At 60.7% G+C, this 15,744-nt stretch overlaps 7 protein-coding genes across 7 annotated transcripts; 3 read left to right on the top strand and 4 right to left on the bottom strand.

Annotated features, from left to right (window-relative positions):
• Positions 1-773: 773 nt before the first annotated feature.
• Positions 774-1,627, bottom strand: PAN0_001c0260 (uncharacterized protein; the record flags this gene model as incomplete). The annotated part of the gene is made up of 2 exons (XM_014803878.1): positions 774-1,529; positions 1,595-1,627. 2 exons carry the CDS (start codon positions 1,625-1,627, stop codon positions 774-776), a joined length of 789 nt encoding a protein of 262 aa, XP_014659364.1.
• Positions 1,628-2,512: 885 nt separating this feature from the next.
• Positions 2,513-4,006, bottom strand: PAN0_001c0259 (dihydrolipoamide acetyltransferase; the record flags this gene model as incomplete). Its single annotated transcript, XM_014803877.1, has 1 exon — positions 2,513-4,006. One exon carries the CDS (start codon positions 4,004-4,006, stop codon positions 2,513-2,515), a length of 1,494 nt encoding a protein of 497 aa, XP_014659363.1.
• A 685-nt stretch (positions 4,007-4,691) lies between these two features.
• PAN0_001d0258 (uncharacterized protein) lies at positions 4,692-5,242 on the top strand (the record flags this gene model as incomplete). Its single annotated transcript, XM_014803876.1, has 2 exons — positions 4,692-4,958; positions 5,066-5,242. 2 exons carry the CDS (start codon positions 4,692-4,694, stop codon positions 5,240-5,242), a joined length of 444 nt encoding a protein of 147 aa, XP_014659362.1.
• A 307-nt stretch (positions 5,243-5,549) lies between these two features.
• PAN0_001c0257 (aspartate aminotransferase, mitochondrial) lies at positions 5,550-6,848 on the bottom strand (the record flags this gene model as incomplete). Its single annotated transcript, XM_014803875.1, has 1 exon — positions 5,550-6,848. The coding sequence occupies one exon, from the start codon at positions 6,846-6,848 to the stop codon at positions 5,550-5,552; it is 1,299 nt and encodes a 432-aa protein (XP_014659361.1).
• A 761-nt stretch (positions 6,849-7,609) lies between these two features.
• PAN0_001d0256 (uncharacterized protein) lies at positions 7,610-10,054 on the top strand (the record flags this gene model as incomplete). The annotated part of the gene is made up of 1 exon (XM_014803874.1): positions 7,610-10,054. The coding sequence occupies one exon, from the start codon at positions 7,610-7,612 to the stop codon at positions 10,052-10,054; it is 2,445 nt and encodes an 814-aa protein (XP_014659360.1).
• Positions 10,055-10,134: 80 nt separating this feature from the next.
• On the bottom strand, positions 10,135-12,396 carry PAN0_001c0255 (p-loop containing nucleoside triphosphate hydrolase protein; the record flags this gene model as incomplete). The annotated part of the gene is made up of 1 exon (XM_014803873.1): positions 10,135-12,396. One exon carries the CDS (start codon positions 12,394-12,396, stop codon positions 10,135-10,137), a length of 2,262 nt encoding a protein of 753 aa, XP_014659359.1.
• A 937-nt stretch (positions 12,397-13,333) lies between these two features.
• Positions 13,334-15,387, top strand: PAN0_001d0254 (carbohydrate-binding wsc protein; the record flags this gene model as incomplete). Its single annotated transcript, XM_014803872.1, has 4 exons — positions 13,334-13,337; positions 13,408-13,543; positions 13,880-13,959; positions 14,036-15,387. 4 exons carry the CDS (start codon positions 13,334-13,336, stop codon positions 15,385-15,387), a joined length of 1,572 nt encoding a protein of 523 aa, XP_014659358.1.
• Between the last annotated feature and the right edge of the window lie 357 nt (positions 15,388-15,744).

The raw sequence follows: 15,744 nt of genomic DNA, 5'->3' as shown, positions 1-15,744 counted from the left end.
GTGCGGTCGGAACGGCGGATGGAGGGTGGATGGAAGGGAGGATGGCGATGAAGGTGAAATGGGATGCCCCAAAGGCGCTGCTGGGCGAAAGGGAGAGAGAGAGGCTGCGATGGCCTCTTGAAACCTCGAATCGCCAGGCCCACCTTTGCTCGCTTTGCTTGCTTGCTTGCTAGCTACGCTCTGGCAGTCGCTGAAGCTGCTGGCGACCGGTCCAGACATGAGGCAGCAGACACCAGCAGACTGCAGACAGCAGCAGCACACGGCCGACCAAATTCGGCGCCGCCAATCCTGGCTGGCTGGCTCTCTCTCTGGCTGGCTGGCTCTCGCGGACGAGCCGACGCGGTCGGCCCAGCCAAAAATGGCCTCTGGCTCAGTCCCAAACGCGCCCGCGAGTCGTCCGCCGCGAGTCGCCCGCCGCGGTGGGGCCTCGCTTGAGTCACTCGTGAGCTGCGCGCGATATTCAACTCATTTTGGCCCGACACTGGCCCAGTGCCTCGACCGCACATCGAGATCAATTCCGTTTATTCTTTTTAATCCTTTTCTGATCTCAGCGGCACGACGAGGCTGCAGTGCAGCATCGGGCGGCGATTCCGCGTCGAGGCCGCATCGAGGCAGACATCCGCTTCAGAGCGTTCGGTCTCACACGGCTCGGGGCAGAAGGCCGTGATCGAGGTGTCCAGAATTGCAGCCAGCTCTGACATGAATCCATTGCCTTTGCTACCGTATAGACCGTCGTGTATGATACAGAGCGAGCAAGATACTTGAGGCTTACTTCACTCGCGCGTCTTCTGCTTCTTGTCCTTCTGCTGCGACTTGCTGCCGTTGGTGCGCTTGTCTCCGGCCTGAGTTTCGTCATCGCTACCTTCGGCTTCCTCCTCCTCCTCCTCGTCGTCTTCGCCAGCGTCGTCGGTGTACTCGGCATCATCTTCGTCCTCTTCGTCCTCCTCGTCGTCATCGTCATCGTCATCCTCCTCCTCATCATTGCTGTCCTTCTTCTGAGTCTTCTTTCCGTTCGCTTTCTTGGCTGCCTGCTGGGTCTTTGCCTGCTTCTTCTGATTGCCGTTGCTCTTCGATTTGGTGTCTTTGCTGGACTCCTCCTCTTCCTCCTCATCATCGTCATCGTCGTCCTGGCTGGCCTCATCATTGCCGTTGGACACCTTCTTGCGCTGCTGCTTGGCCTTGTCGGTGTTGGGCACGAATTGCTTGCCTTGCTTGCTCTGCTTCTGCTTCTTGTCGTCGGTCTCCTTCTTCTCCTTCTCCGACATGTTCTCCCACGCCTTCTTGGGCAAGTATCGCTTCTGCGTTCCGTCCGACTGCTTGGCATTGCCAGAGCCGTCTTTGGTCTGCCACTCTTCCTCGCCCCACTTGTCGAGGTTCTTCTGCGATTCGTCCTTGTTGCCGTCGTCAGTGTAGCCGCCTCCGCGCTTCTTGTACTCGGACGCCATGAACTGCGCCTTGCGTGCAGACCATTGGCCGGGCGCTCCACCTTTGTCCGACTGCTTGATCTCTTCCTTCACCTCCTCGCGAAGCTACGGCCGAGTGATGGATGGTCAGAAACGGATGCAAGTGAGCGTATGAGTGAGGAACTGCTTACCTTGGGATCGGTGTACTTGTCGCTGGACGGCATTGTTGCTGGGATCTATGAATGATGCGTTGATTCGGGGTCTTCGAAATTTGGGGAAAGGACTGCATCAACGCTCAGAGGCATGGGCTTATATGATGATGGAGCCCGGCTCAGATGACAGAAGCAGGTGACAGGAAGAGCGGTGAAAGGCGGGGACCGGTGCTGGAATGATCCACGACTCGCAGGCGTTAGATAAGATCTGATTCATGCTTCTCCGTCGAGGCCGCCTGCGTCCATCATTCTAGATTGTCCTCACGCCGACCAGCCAGCAGGCAAGCTTACGATCAATCGGCCACAGCAAGCGAAGCATGTGCGGTGTGTTTGTGTGGAGTCTGATTCATCTCTGAGACCCTGAAATGCCTTGTCTGACGCGCCGTCTCCACATCGTATTCCGGGACCCTCTTGCGTCACACTCTCCCCCTGCTCCACTTCGGCCCTTTGCTCGTACGAACCAAATCACTGACGCTGCCGTTCCCTTGCAAGGTCACATCACCGCAAGCGAACCCGGATCCGGACACCGATCCCCCGACCCAGCTCGCTGCCAACACACGATCGTCGATCCACTCGCCGATCCCGGACCGATCTACAGCATTCGCTTCCGACCTTCTGGCTCCTACTTTCCACGTCCATCTGCGCCGTCAAGTGCCATATCAGCGGTGCGACAGTCCGGCGTTTCGACAACGGTGACCTTGGTGAACGTGTAGATTTCTGCCACAAGCTAGAAGGGTGGGGAATCGCGATTTTGTACAGACGGAGAAGAAGTGAAGAGAAACGTCGAGGTTCCACCCTTGGGATCAGAGCAAGAGCGTAGGATCCGACGACAGGAACGAGTCGCTACCGACAGTCCAGCGATGCGGCTCGTAGTGCGGGAGTTTTGGGTGTTCAAGCTTAGAGCATGAAGCTGAGCGGGTTCTCGAGGGCGTCCTTGAAGGCCTTCATCCACTTGGCGGCGGTGGCGCCGTCGACAGTGCGGTGGTCTGCCGAGATGGTGGCCTGCATGACCATGGCCTTGCGGAAGCCCTGCTCGCTCTCGGCGTCGGGGATGAGGCGTGCCTCGGTGCCGCCAATGGCAAGGATGCAGCTCTGGGGCGGGTTGATGATGGCGGTGAAGTGGGTGATGCCAAACATGCCCATGTTGGAGATGGTGAACGAGCCGCCCTGGTACTCCTGCGGCGAGAGCTTGCCAGCGCGCGCCTTGGCAGCCAGCTGCTTGGTAGCCGCCGAGATGGTGGCGAGACCCGAGCCGCCGACGTCCTTGACGATGGGCGTGATGAGGCCGGTGGGAGTGGACACGGCGATCGAGATGTCGGCCTTGTTGTGCTGGCGGATAAAGTCGCCGTACCAGGCCGAGTTGACGTCGGGCACCTCCTTGAGCGCCACGGCGGCGGCCTTGGTGATAAAGTCGCCCACGCTGAGCTTGGCCGCCTTGGCCTTCTCGACGTCCTTGCCAGCCTTCTCGGCAGCCGCCTTGTTGAACACCTCGCGCAGCTTGAGCACCTTGTCCATCTCGACGTCGATGCTGACGTAGTAGTGGGGCACGGTCGACTTGGACTCGGTGAGGCGCGCAGCGATGGTGCGGCGCATGTTGGACACGGGCACGTCGGTGTAGTCGCCCTCGCCCGAGGCAGGGGCAGGAGCAGCGGCGGCGGCAGGCTTGGAAGCAGCGGCCGACGGTGCGGGCGCAGCAGCCGCCGCCTCGGGCTTGTAGTTCTCGACGTCAGCCTTGATGATGCGGCCGTCGGGGCCGGTGCCCTTGATCTTGTTGAGCGCGATGCCCTTGTCCTGTGCCAACCTGCGGGCGACGGGCGTAGCGAAGATGCGGTCGCCAGAGCTCTGCGAGCCGCTGAACGAGGAAGAGGACGAGGAAGAAGAGGAGGACGAGGAGGCGGCGGGGGCGGACTCCTGCTTGGGCTGCTCGGCAGGCTTGGACTCCTCCTTGGGCTCCTCCTTGGCAGCGGGCTTGGCGTCACCGCTCTCGGAAGCGGCCTTGGAGGCGAAGGCGTCGGCACCGGCGAGGTCGTCACCCTCCTCGGCCATGATGGCGATGAGCGAGTTGACCTGAACCGCCTTCGCGCCGTCGCCGACGAGAATCTTGGCGAGGACACCGTCGTCCTGGGCCTCGACGTCCATGGTGGCCTTGTCGGTCTCGATCTCGAGCAGAACGTCACCGGCGGAGAAGGCCTCACCGGGCTGCTTCTTCCAGGCGGCGATACCACCCTCGGTCATGGTGGGCGACATGGCGGGCATGTTGAACTTGGAGAACTCGAGCGCACGGCGCGACGAGTGGAAGGAGCGCTGCGAGAGCGTCGCCGAGGACGACGACGAGGCGGCGGCGACCGCCTTGGAGAGGCCGGATCGCTGAAGGGCTCGGAGTGCCTGCATCTTCGAATTCGTGCTGTGGCTGTGAGCGAGGACGCCGTCGACGAGAGTAGTTGAGGAAGAGGGTAGATGGAGCGGAGGTGATCGTGACAAGAGGAGAGGAGAGGATATGGGGAAGGGCCGACCAGGCGCGCGGATGCGAAAATCCAAACGAAGCGCACCGATTGACGGGATTGAGAGTGCACGGCTGCTGCTTTGCGCTGCGCTGACGAGGTTTTGGATGGTGAGCGTGGGCGGCCCAGACGAAGAAGTGCAAAAATCGTCGCGAGGCTGCAGCACAGCGTAGGGGTTCACTGCCGAGCCACTCAGAATGCGCCGCGCCGCCCTGGCTGGCAACACGCGAAGATTGCGTTGGGGAGACGCTGCTCCCGACCCTTTTTTTGTTTTTATTTTTCTTCTCTTGCGCTGTGCAGGTCCTGATCCTTTGATCAGGTGGCAGTCTGAAGTGGTCTTTCTGTCGGCTCATGCTGTTCTGAAGGATGTAGTGTTTCGATATGTGCTCTCATCCTCGACAACAAGGCCGAGGGGTGCAAAGTGGGACGCTGGTCATCGCCGCTTCTTTCCAGAGGCATGGAAAAGGCAGCATCGATCGGACACGGAAAGAGGCGGAAGCGAGACTCCGACCCTGGATTTCCTCTTTTTTTTTTGGCCGTTGATGTATCCGCCCAAAAAAATCAGAAAAGCCCACATGGCCGACACCGCTGCTGCCGTGGTCGAGCTTACTGAAGTTTCGGAGCTTTGCTTTCAAGATCTCTTTGAAGCCTTTGCTGCGTTGGCAACGCACCTCTCGCGAAGCACACAGGTCGGTGCTCGACCGACTGGGCAGCTTGCAATATGGTCGGCAGCTCCGAGTGCGATTTGGCCGCGGAAGAGCCGATTCGGCTGTCGGGCGCACGGTTCTATCGATAAGCTGGCAGAGCTGCACCTGGACGCTGCCCGGTCGGCGGTCGGTTGTGTAAGTTGCATGCACGTCCACCTCCGTCGGTCAAATTCGCGGCTGCAAACATCCTCCCACCGCGTCTGCTCCGCCGTCACGGCCTCTTCCCAACATTTCCGTCCAAGCCTCCCGCTCGCCGCCGCCGTGTTGTTAGGTTGATGGCCCACATAGAGGCAGCACCGTCATCGGCCCCACCTCCTCGGGCCTCGCATGCGGTTGGCGCTTGCAACAGCCTCGGTCGACCCTGCATCGATCCCGTCAATGCCGATCCGGCACAAGCGCCCGAGCAAGATGTGGAGTAGTGGGCGGTGCACGGATGTGAGTCCAAGCTTCCAGGTTTGGGGATTGACATGGGCTCGGACGTTTCCGATGGCTCCCTCCGCTGTTGCCTGACAAGCCTTCCCGTCAGAAGAACAGGGTCCGGCTTCATCCTCAATCGCCACCACGATCATCCTCCCGTCTCAGTATCCTCACGATGTCATGCTCTCCACCATCTCGACTTGGACCGCGGCCTCATGATCCACGCAGCAAAACAAGAACAGACATACACAGTCGATGCATTTCTAAGGTAAGACATTTTGCGACTTGGCTTCAGCACAGCCGACTAGCTTAGCTGGTGACCTTGTGGAGCGACTCGGCGAGGTGCTTGACGTTGTGGTTGGTGATGCCGGCGACCGAGATACGGCCGTCGCCCGTCAGGTAGACGTGGTGCTCGTTGACGAGCTTGGCGACCTGCTCTGGCGAGATGCCGAGGAAGGCAAACATGCCGATCTGATTGGTGATGTGGTCCCAGTTGAGCTTCGAGTTGAGGTCCTCGACGAGCAGGTTCTTGAGCGTGGAGCGCATGCCGTTGATGCGGTCCGCCATGCCCTTGACCTCGCCCAGCCACTGCTGGTACAGCTGCTGGTCAGCCAGGATGGTGCCTGCGATCTTGGCGCCGTGCATGGGCGGGTTCGAGTAGAGCGGGCGCACGATGATCTTGATCTGGCTGTCCACGCGCGCGCGCTCGTCGGGGTCGGCGCACACGACGCTGAACGCACCCACGCGCTCGCCGTAGAGACCCATGTTCTTGGCAAACGACTGCGAGAGCGCGATCTGGTGGCCCTCGCTGACAAAGTGGCGCACGGCAAAGGCGTCCTTGTCGGTGTCACCGCTGGCGAAGCCCTGGTAGGCCATGTCGAAGAAGGGGAAGTGGCCCTTCTCCTTGACGACGTTGCTGATCTCCTTCCACTGCTCAACGGTGGGGTCGACACCGGTGGGGTTGTGCGCGCACGCGTGCAGCAGCACGATCGAGCCGGCAGGCGCCGCCTTGATGTCGTCGATCATGCCCTTGAAGTCGAGACCGACGGTCTTCTTGTCGTAGTAGCGGTACTGCTTGACCTCGAGGCCGCTGTCGCGGAAGATGGGCGTGTGGTTGCCCCACGACGGCGTGGGCAGGTAGATCGACTTGGCCTCGGGGTAGTGGCGCTGCAGGAAGGCGCCGCCGATGCGGAGCGCACCGGTACCCGAGATGGACTGGGTGATGGCGATGCGGTTCTCCTTGACGGGTGCGCTGTCCTTGCCGTACGCGAGGATGGCGGCGTTCTTGGTGAAGTCGGCGAGACCGGTGATGGGCAGGTACTCCTTGTCGCCCTTGGAGGTGATGACGAGCTCCTCGGCCTGACGCACCGAAGGAAGCACGTATGGCTTGCCGTTCTCGTCACGGTAGGCGCCGACGCCGAGGTTGATCTTGCGAGGATCCTGGTCGCGCTTGAAGGCCTCGGTGACACCGAGAATGGCGTCGGGCGGGCCGGCCTTGACGTGCGCCCAGGTGCTCTTGTACTGGCGCACGGCGGGCAGCGAGACGAAGCCGAGGCGCGAAGCCTGCGACGCTCGCACGGCAGTTCGGATGGTGGCAGGAGCAAGCATGGTTCTCACACGCAATATCAAGTCGCGATGCAAAAGAAGGATAAGGATGAAAGGTTGAGGAGAAGGAGGAAGGGGAAAGGGTGTAAGGGAACGACCGAGATGAGCGGCTGAGACTAGCGCACGGCGCAGCGCAGCGTGAATGCGACCACGGCGAGCAGATCGCCGAGTCGCTGGAAGAATCGCGAGCTTCGGAGCCCCTCTGTGTCGAGCGCCCTCGACCCAGTCACACAAAATGACCCACAGTCTGTGAGTCTGGGGGAAGCGTGGCTCTGCAGTGCGCGCAGGCTGACTGGCTGGCCTTTGCGCGGGGAACCAGCCGAAAAAAGCAGGGCAGCCAGGCGCAGCGAGTGTGACTCTCCCGCAAGCGTCACTGGCGGGCCCTGCCGTGCTGCCGGAATCGGACCGCAACCACCGCCACCACGGCGCACGCTTCTGACTCAACTTCGTGAAAAATCGGAAATCTGCCGCTTTCGAGATCTCCCGACCGGGCACGGCTCCGCTACTTTCCGGCCTAACATTGTAAATTTGGCGGCGGCTCGGAAGTCGGCGCATATGAAGAAGATCCGCCTTTTGCCAGAGCCACAAGATTTGTCGAGGCGAGCTGGAGTGGAGAATTTCTGCACTTTTTTGGCGGGACAAGAGAGGCAACTTTCGAAGAACAACTTTACATCAACCTTTGCTGGTCAACCATACCTATATTCACCACGTACGAGCTCATCAGCAGCAGGGAACGCTGGTTGCGACGGCAGTAGCAACGAACCATGGTGGCTCGCTCCTGTGCGAAACGCGCCCATCAGCTGGCTGCGACGCTTCTTCACAAAGGGGTCGGTCCATCACGGCTGTCAACTGCTTCCACATGCCCCTGCCACCTTCACACCAGCAGCAGCCTTTCCTCAGGAGCTTCACGCATCGTCGCCACATCAACCTCTTCACAGTCGCTTCCGTCTCTACGAGCAACGCGCCGCTTCACCACCTCTGCCGCAGCCCAGGCCACGAATCGACCCAACAAGTCGAGTCGACCGCGCAGTGTAGAGCTTCTTACAGAGGATGTGTCGGATGTTGAGCCGACATTGGAGTATCTCGACTCGCTCAAGCCGCGGATACGATGGCCGCGCAAGGATCGGCGTCCATCGCGGAATGCGGTGAATCCGTTCGCCAAACCTTCGGCCGAGGTCAACCCGGAGGACAAGCTGTGGGAGCGCACGCAGGCACGCATCAATGCCTCCTTCACGCGCGACCAGCTCGCGCTGCTTGGGCGCGCGGCCAAGCTGCCCGGCAGCTACAGCGCCAAGGTGCGCAAGGACGATCTAGTGCGTCGCATCATGGTGCATCGTTTCGGCATGCTCGATGCCAAGGAACGCGCCGACCGCGAAAGGCAGGAGGAGCTGCAGAGGCGCTCGGTGCGCATCGGCTTCCGTCCCGCCGAGCTGTATCTTCTGCTCGCGAGGGGATCGGATAAGGTGCGTCAAGAAGCATCCAGAGCACACGTGACGATTCTGCTCCAGTCGGCAGCCGAGAACGACAGCGCCCAGGATCAGCTGGGCTTCTGGATCCGCGGCAAGGACGAAGGCATCGCACGCATGAGCAAGTGGATCGAGGATTTCAAGCACTCGATGCACACCAGGGAGGAGGAGCTCACGCTCTTTGCACCATCTGACGCACCTGCTGCCGATGCATCAGCCGCACAGGCCTTCCCGCCCGAGCTGGTGCGCTTCATCCTGCAGCTCTCGACGTGCTTTATCGAAGCGGGACCGCTGTCGGATGGAAAGGCGAAGCTGTCGCTGACGTACCTGCACGAGCGCGATGCACAGAAGGCGGTGCTGCTGCTGCGACAGTACCAGGATGCGGCGGCGGAGGCGACACAGCGCATCGGTGCGGTCGCGTACCGCGGCTCGGATGTCTCTGGACAGGAGTACGCCATGCTGCCATTCACGCCCAACGAGCCGACGTCATGGATCAAGCAGGCCGACGATGCGCTGTACGGCACCTCGTCCGACCTCTCGTTCCGCGTGACGCACGTACTCGAGCTCAATGCGCTCTCCATCTTCCCCGTCTCCAAGTTGTCCGACATGGCGCTATCGGGCTGGGCGACTCAGGGCGAGATGGACATGTCCGACCCCTTCGGTGCGCTGTACGAGGCAGCCTCGCTAGCCGCCAGCGAGGCGAGCGAAGGACGACAGGTCGAGTACAGTGCATCGCTCGGTCATCTGCTGTACAGCAGCGATGCGCTGACGCTGGCCGACGAGCAGGTGGGCGAGGACGAGCTGGTGGCCAAGCTGCAGGACCCGCTCATGGCGCCGCGTCCGGGCTCGTGGCCGCTCGAGAGCTTTTTGGAGTGGACGCGCGAGTTCCGCGCGCGCTTTGGCAAGGAGGCATCGCGCTTCGTGCCCGCCACGCTGTTCCGGTCGCAGAAGAACGTCTCGTTCGACATCTGGCTCGAACGACAGGGCTACACACTTGCGCCCGACGCTCCGCGCGTGGGATCCGAAAAGGTGGTGCTCGTCTACCGCCCGGCCGAGGCGGGCTATGCTGCACCGCTGAACAAGCTCGAGCTGACCCTCGCGAGGAAGCAGGATGCCGACGCGGGCGGCGCATGGCTGGTCGAGACGGCACAGTGGGTGGCGAGTGCACAGAGCGATGTGCTGGTGCCGGAACGATCGGCGGATCTGCGACTGGGAGCAAGGATTCTACACCCAGTCGACGAACACGCTCGCACGGGTGTCGAGCAGGCGCTGACGGGATACCTCAGCCCGCCTCGAGACCGCGCCGAGGAGACGGACACCAGAGCTGAGGCTGAAGCGCGTCCAGCAGCCGCAAGTCTCGCAACCGACACGGGGGCTTTGCCGCCATTGACGCTCCAGCTCGACGGTGCAGCATGGGCGCTCGAAAGTGCCACGCGACACACGATGCAGCAGTACCACTACCGCTCATCCAGCACCATGTCCGATGCATCTCCCGCGGCCGAAGACTCCGACACTGCTTCAAGCGCAGAAACGGACGCAGAGCAGGCTGGCGAAACCAAGCCCGAGCAAGCGGTGTCGCAGGTGCTGCTGCGCGAGATCTCGCAGGATCTAGTCACGTCCACCACGACCGAATCGCTGCGTCTGGTCTGGCGTCTGGCCTCGTCCACCCATGCACTGGCATGGCAAAGCGTCGTACAACCCATCTCAGCGCTGCTCGACCGTCACGACATGTCGATCCGCTAAACATGCAATGCTCATCTTTCACAAATCGCGCACGAAAGAACAGCCAGGGTGGTTGAATGTTTCTATTGCTGCAGGGGGTGTCAGGATTGATTTTGACGTTCGAGGTCCTGAAGGTGTTCGTTGGCACCTGCGCCATGTCCGACGCCGATGGTCGACTGGGCCTGCCACAGATCCCAGTACAGGCCCTGGGTTTGCATGAGCTGGTCGTGCGTGCCCACTTCGGCCACGCCGCCGCCCTGGAGCACCACAATGTAGTCCGAGTCGGAAATCGTGCGCAGCCTGTGTGCGACAAAGATGGCGGTGCGCTTCTGGGCGAGCAGCGTAGCATTGATGTTGCGCATGAGCTCGGTCTCGGTGTACGAATCGAGCGCCGAAGTTGCCTCGTCGAAGAAGAGGATGCTCGGGTTCTTGAGTAGCAGCCTTGCGACTGCAAGCCTCTGCTTTTCTCCGCCCGAAATCATGAGCCCGCGCTCGCCCACCTTGGTCGCATAACCCTCGGGCAGATTCTTGACGATCTGATCCACCTTGGCCGCCTTGGCTGCGCGCTCGACATCCTCGTCACTCGCGTCCAGCCGACCGTACCGGATGTTGTGGCGAATATCGTCGTTGAACAGCGGCGTATCCTGCGGCACTACGCCAATGTGCCTGCGCAGCGACTCGAGCGACACCTTGGTGATGTCCTGCCCGTCAATGTAGATCTTGCCCGACTGCGGCTCGTAGAACCTAAACAGCAACCTGAAGATCGTGCTCTTTCCGCATCCCGACGGACCCACAAACGCAGTCTTGAGCCCTGCAGGAACGGTGAACGAGATGTTGCTAAAGATCGGTCGGTCCGGATGGTATCCGAACGTGACGTTTTCGAATCTGATCTCGCCGCCCTTGACCTGGAGCGGCGGCGCATCCGCCTGCTCCTTGACGGCCACATTGACGTTTTCGAGGTTGAACATGGTCTCCATATCGATCAGACTCTGCCTGAGCTCGCGATAGACGGTGCCCAAAAAGTTGAGCGGGAGCGAGAGCTGGAAGACGAGCTGATTGACCATGACCAAGTCACCCACGGTCATGGTGCCCTGCGTCACGCCCTGCGCAGCCAGCAGCATCATGACGGTCAAGCTCGTGCTGAAGATGGCGTTCTGGCCCGAATTGAGCGCGGCCAGCGACGTGGCCACCTTGATGGACGACTTTTCGTAGTCGGCGAGCGCGGCGTCGTACTTTGCGATCTCGTGCTTCTCATTGTTGAAGTATTTGACCGCCTCGTAGTTGAGCAGACTGTCGACGGAGGTGGTGGCGGCGCGATTGTCGGCCGCATTGGCCTCCTTCCTGAAGCGCGTGCGCCAGCTCGTCGTGCGGATGGTGAACCAGGCATAGGCAGCCATGGTAACCGCGGTGACGGCGGCAAAGCTCGGTCCGCACTTGTACGAAAGGATACCGCACACCATCGAGATCTCGAGTGCGGTGGGCACGATGTGGAAGACGATGCTGGTGAGCAGGAACGAGATACCCTTGGTGCCGCGGTCGATGGCGCGCGTGAGACCGCCGGTCTGGCGCGTCAGATGCCAGCCGAGGTCGAGCGCGAGCAGGTGGGTGAAGACCGACTTTGCAACGCGGCGGATGGACCTCTGTGCGACGTTGGCAAACACGGCATTGCGCAGCTCCGAGAAGGCGGCGGCGCCGACACGTGCGAGGCCGTAGCCGAGAACCGCGCTGCCTGCGACGACCCAGACGGTGTTGGGGTTGGTCATGTCGAGAGGAGCATTGACGAAGTCGTTGAGGCGGTCGACGATGGCCTTGAAGAAGAAGGGCACCTGAACGTTGAGCAGCTTGCCGCCGACGAGGAGTGCGAGCGCGAGGACAACCCGCTGCTTTGTGCCAAAGTCGCCCTTGGGCCAGACGTACTGGATGAGCTTCTTGATGATGGCCCAGTCGACCATGCGCTGCTCCTTGACCGACTTGGCGCGGCCGGCGTTGAGGTTGAGCGGATCATCGCCGTCGGTTTCTTTCTTTTTTGGCGAAGCTGGAGGCTGAGCTGTGCCAGGCGCTGCTGTTGCTGTGGACGCTGCGACGTTGGCCGTGGAGCCGGTCGCTGCTTTGGTCGTCTGGGACGAGTTGGAAGGGTCGCTGGCCTCGCTGCCCGCTGCCATGTGACGATAGAACCTAAGCTGTGCTACATGCGACGCGTCATGACGACGGCCCAGGCCGGTGCACGGACGGATCGAGCTCGCCGAAGCGATCGAGGAGAAGGCGCGCGGCTGGATGAGCGCCGAAAGGTTGCGAGAGACAGAGGTGGACGGCAAGCGCATGTGCGCCGATGGAAGAGGGAGCCGCCGGATGGCGACCCTCATTATGAACGAAGCAGCCGAGCGAGGCGGGCCGAGGAGAAGGGCTGACGGACAAGCTTGTGGTAGGAAGCTTAGGCGGAGTGATGGAAGGGAGTGCGGGCGAGGATGAAGATCCCAAAGTGGAGCGAGCGCACGTCCGCCTTCCGGCGATTGGACGTGAGTGCGGCGGCCCAGCACGCAAGACGCGCTTCCGCGATTTCATCAGCCCGCGGTGAGCAGCGGCGCGCTGACATGTGGAGAAAGCGAGCCTTGGTCTTGAGAAGAAGGTCGAGCTAAAGCCGGCTCGAGCACGTCAGATTCGGCGCGGCGCTATCGGGCGGGTTTTGCGTGGGTACCTCAGAGGTCAGGAACGATTTTTTGCGCAGGATAGCATTTGTGCCGGTGTAACATGTCGAAATTCTGCAAAAAACCAAAATCGACGGCTGTCAAAGGTTCGGCGTTTTCTGCATCCAAAGTGACCGCGTTCGGTGGCTGAGTTTGGATAGCACGCACTGTGCAGTGCAGCATAGCATAGCACCGCACAGCAGAAGCACAGCACGGCACAACGCCGCACCGCGTGGATGGTCTCGGAGAGCGGGATCCTCTCTCCGGCCCGCCCGGATCGCCGCTGTCAAGGTTTCGCGCATGGCCAAGATACTGCACTGCAGCCCCCAAACTTGGTCGTGCATGTGCTCGCCATCTTGGCCGTGCAAGACCGTGCAAGGCGGTCTCCTGCCAAGCCACTCGGCAAACTTCACACAAGCTGGCCCTGAACGCCCTTGTTTTTTGTGTGCATTGCTTCCTCTGCCCCCCTGTATGCAGTGCGACCGTGTGGATCGCCTTTGCAGAACGCGCTATCTCGGCACCATCAATCAGTCATGGAAGCGCGGGAGTTTGGCTAGTATGACACCGCCAAGAGCCAAGATTTGGTCAACGGCTGCTGTATCTGCTTGGCTGCAGAATGCGTGCGTGACACATGGTCCGGAGCGCACCCTTCTGCTCTGCTGCCCGCTTCGACGTGGTCGACCGTAACAGCTGCCGCTAGCCGCACCAAGCACATGCCTGCACCCGAAGCCACCATGCGTCTCCGCTCCCGCGCAGATATCGGAGCTCCGCTGCACACAATGCCCTCCTCGAATGATCCACAGAACTTGCCGATCCCAGCTTCTTGGTTCGTTCGGTCCCATGTCCGGACTGGTAAGCACTCACCTCTCTCCGCTCCATCATCTGGCAAAACACGCGGCGGCGTCTGTCAAGCATCTTGCACCGTAACTGTATCGCTCGGCTTTGAGTGCCCTTCCGATCGACGTTGATCCCATTTAGGCCGGCTTGGCTCTCAGCTCCGCAATCGTCATACACTACTTTCTCCTTACGAGCCAGCGGCGTTCTTTCTCTCCACATCTTGCACCGCTAAACGTCCCTATCGCTCGCCCACCGCAAGCCGATAGCTCGGCCTTTCTCTCCTTCACACGTCCGCGTATTGCGAAACGGCAACACCCTTCGACAGCTCTGCCGCCGGCGTCGACCTTCACCAACACCGCTCCGTTGCTCTGAAAAACTCTCCACCGCAGCGTCCCGGCGCTATAAGTATCGCAGCTTGTACCGGCGGTGCGCCGCTTCGCATGCCGTCTTGAACCACCCTCGACAATCTCGCTGGGACCAGCGGTTTCGGACGACATGCGTTGCCTCGCCCAGCTGCTCCTCCTGCTGGTAGCAACAACCATCTCCTTGACCACAACCGCACACGCTTGGGACTGGCTTCCTGCCACCGACAACAATCGCACGCTCGATACCACTTTTGTCGTCAAGGCGGCGCCACCCTCGTCCTATACTGGCCCCATCCTCACAACGGCACAGCAGCAGGGCCTCAACGCAACCGACTTTTACTTGTACAACTACATCACCACCGGCTACAATGCCACCAAGATTCAGCGCGCCGTCATCATGCTTCACGGCCTTGGTCGCGATGCATGGTCCTACTTCGACCAGACCCACGTGGCCTTGCTCAATGCAACCTCGCGCAAGGAACGCACCACCCACCAATCGCGTCTGCGCGCCGACGAGGTCGTCATCATGGCTCCCATCTTCTTGAACCAGGACGACCCAGGGTGCTATCCGGTAGATGCCAACAAGCAGCCCAACTCGACCGCGCTCGTGTGGAACGACAGCGACTGGGCCGAAGGTGCCGACTCGATCTATCCTTCCACCGTCAATGATGCCCAGGGCATTCCCTTTGCTGCACCGGGCGTGTCGTCGTTCGAAGCGCTCGATATGGCCGTGGGACGATTCGCCAACAAGACGCTCTTCCCAAACCTCAACACGATCATTGTCGCAGGCCACAGTCTGGGCGCGCAGATGGTGCAGAGGTATGCACTGATTGGTGCAGTGCCCTCGGGCACGGTGCCTGTGCACTTTGTCGTGGCCAACCCGGGCTCGTATGCCTATCTGACAGAGTGGAGACCGCGCCCGTACGACAAGTGCGCCGACACGTTCAACGACTGGAAGTTTGGCCTCAATGCATACTCGCAGTCGTATCTGTCCGACTTTATCACCGACTCTCTCGACACCACCAACGATGTGGAGAGTGTGGTGCAGAGGTATCGTCGACGTGTGGTGTCGTATCTGTTTGGCTTGGCCGATCATGGTAAAGGCGATACGAGGTGCGAAGCGCGTGCCCAGGGCACTACGCATTTGGGACGAGGCAGAAACTTTGTCAAGCATCTTACCGATATGGATGGGGGATTTCCAGCCGCTCATACGGTCAACTACATCCCGAATGTCTCGCATGATGGGCTGGGCATGTTTACGAGCCAAGCGGGTCTGGAGAGGTTGTTCTTTATCAACTTGAATGGTACAGAGACCCCAACGGCTGTGGGCGACGATGATCAGAGCGCCGCCAACTGGCAACAGGCCAAGAAGAGCGCTCAGCATAGTGCGTCTAGCGCTGCGACGGTGCGAGCGAGGATGGTGGGCGTAGGGGTGGTGGCGGTGGTAGTGGCGATGCTGTTGGTGTAGGTGTATGGACATTTGTAATATAGAGCGCGACTGCGCATTGCATTGGATTGCTTGGATCAGGGATCGTGTGTGGTAAGGGATGAGCAATGTGCAATGGTTGGGTAGAGGGGAACGGTGCGAAGGAAAGAGCAACGTGCTGTGTTTGCGTAGGGTGGACGCTGTGTGACAGTAGGGAAGAGCAGGCCGCGCATGCCATGCTTGCATAGAGTCGACGGTGTGGGGCCACCAGCAAATCGAAGCTGCTTTGGATAGAGGTGAGTGTTTTGGCAGAGGCAAGAGCAAGTGGCACATGCCACCAGGCTTGGCGGTGTGTGGCAGAGGGAATGAGCAAATCGCAACCGCTCTGTTTCGATTTAG

Source organism: Moesziomyces antarcticus (assembly GCF_000747765.1).
Source record: "Moesziomyces antarcticus DNA, scaffold: scaffold_v10001, strain JCM 10317, whole genome shotgun sequence".
Lineage (NCBI taxonomy): Eukaryota > Fungi > Basidiomycota > Ustilaginomycetes > Ustilaginales > Ustilaginaceae > Moesziomyces > Moesziomyces antarcticus.
Note: the sequence above shows the minus strand (reverse complement) of the source record. Positions and strands in the feature narration are given on the sequence as shown.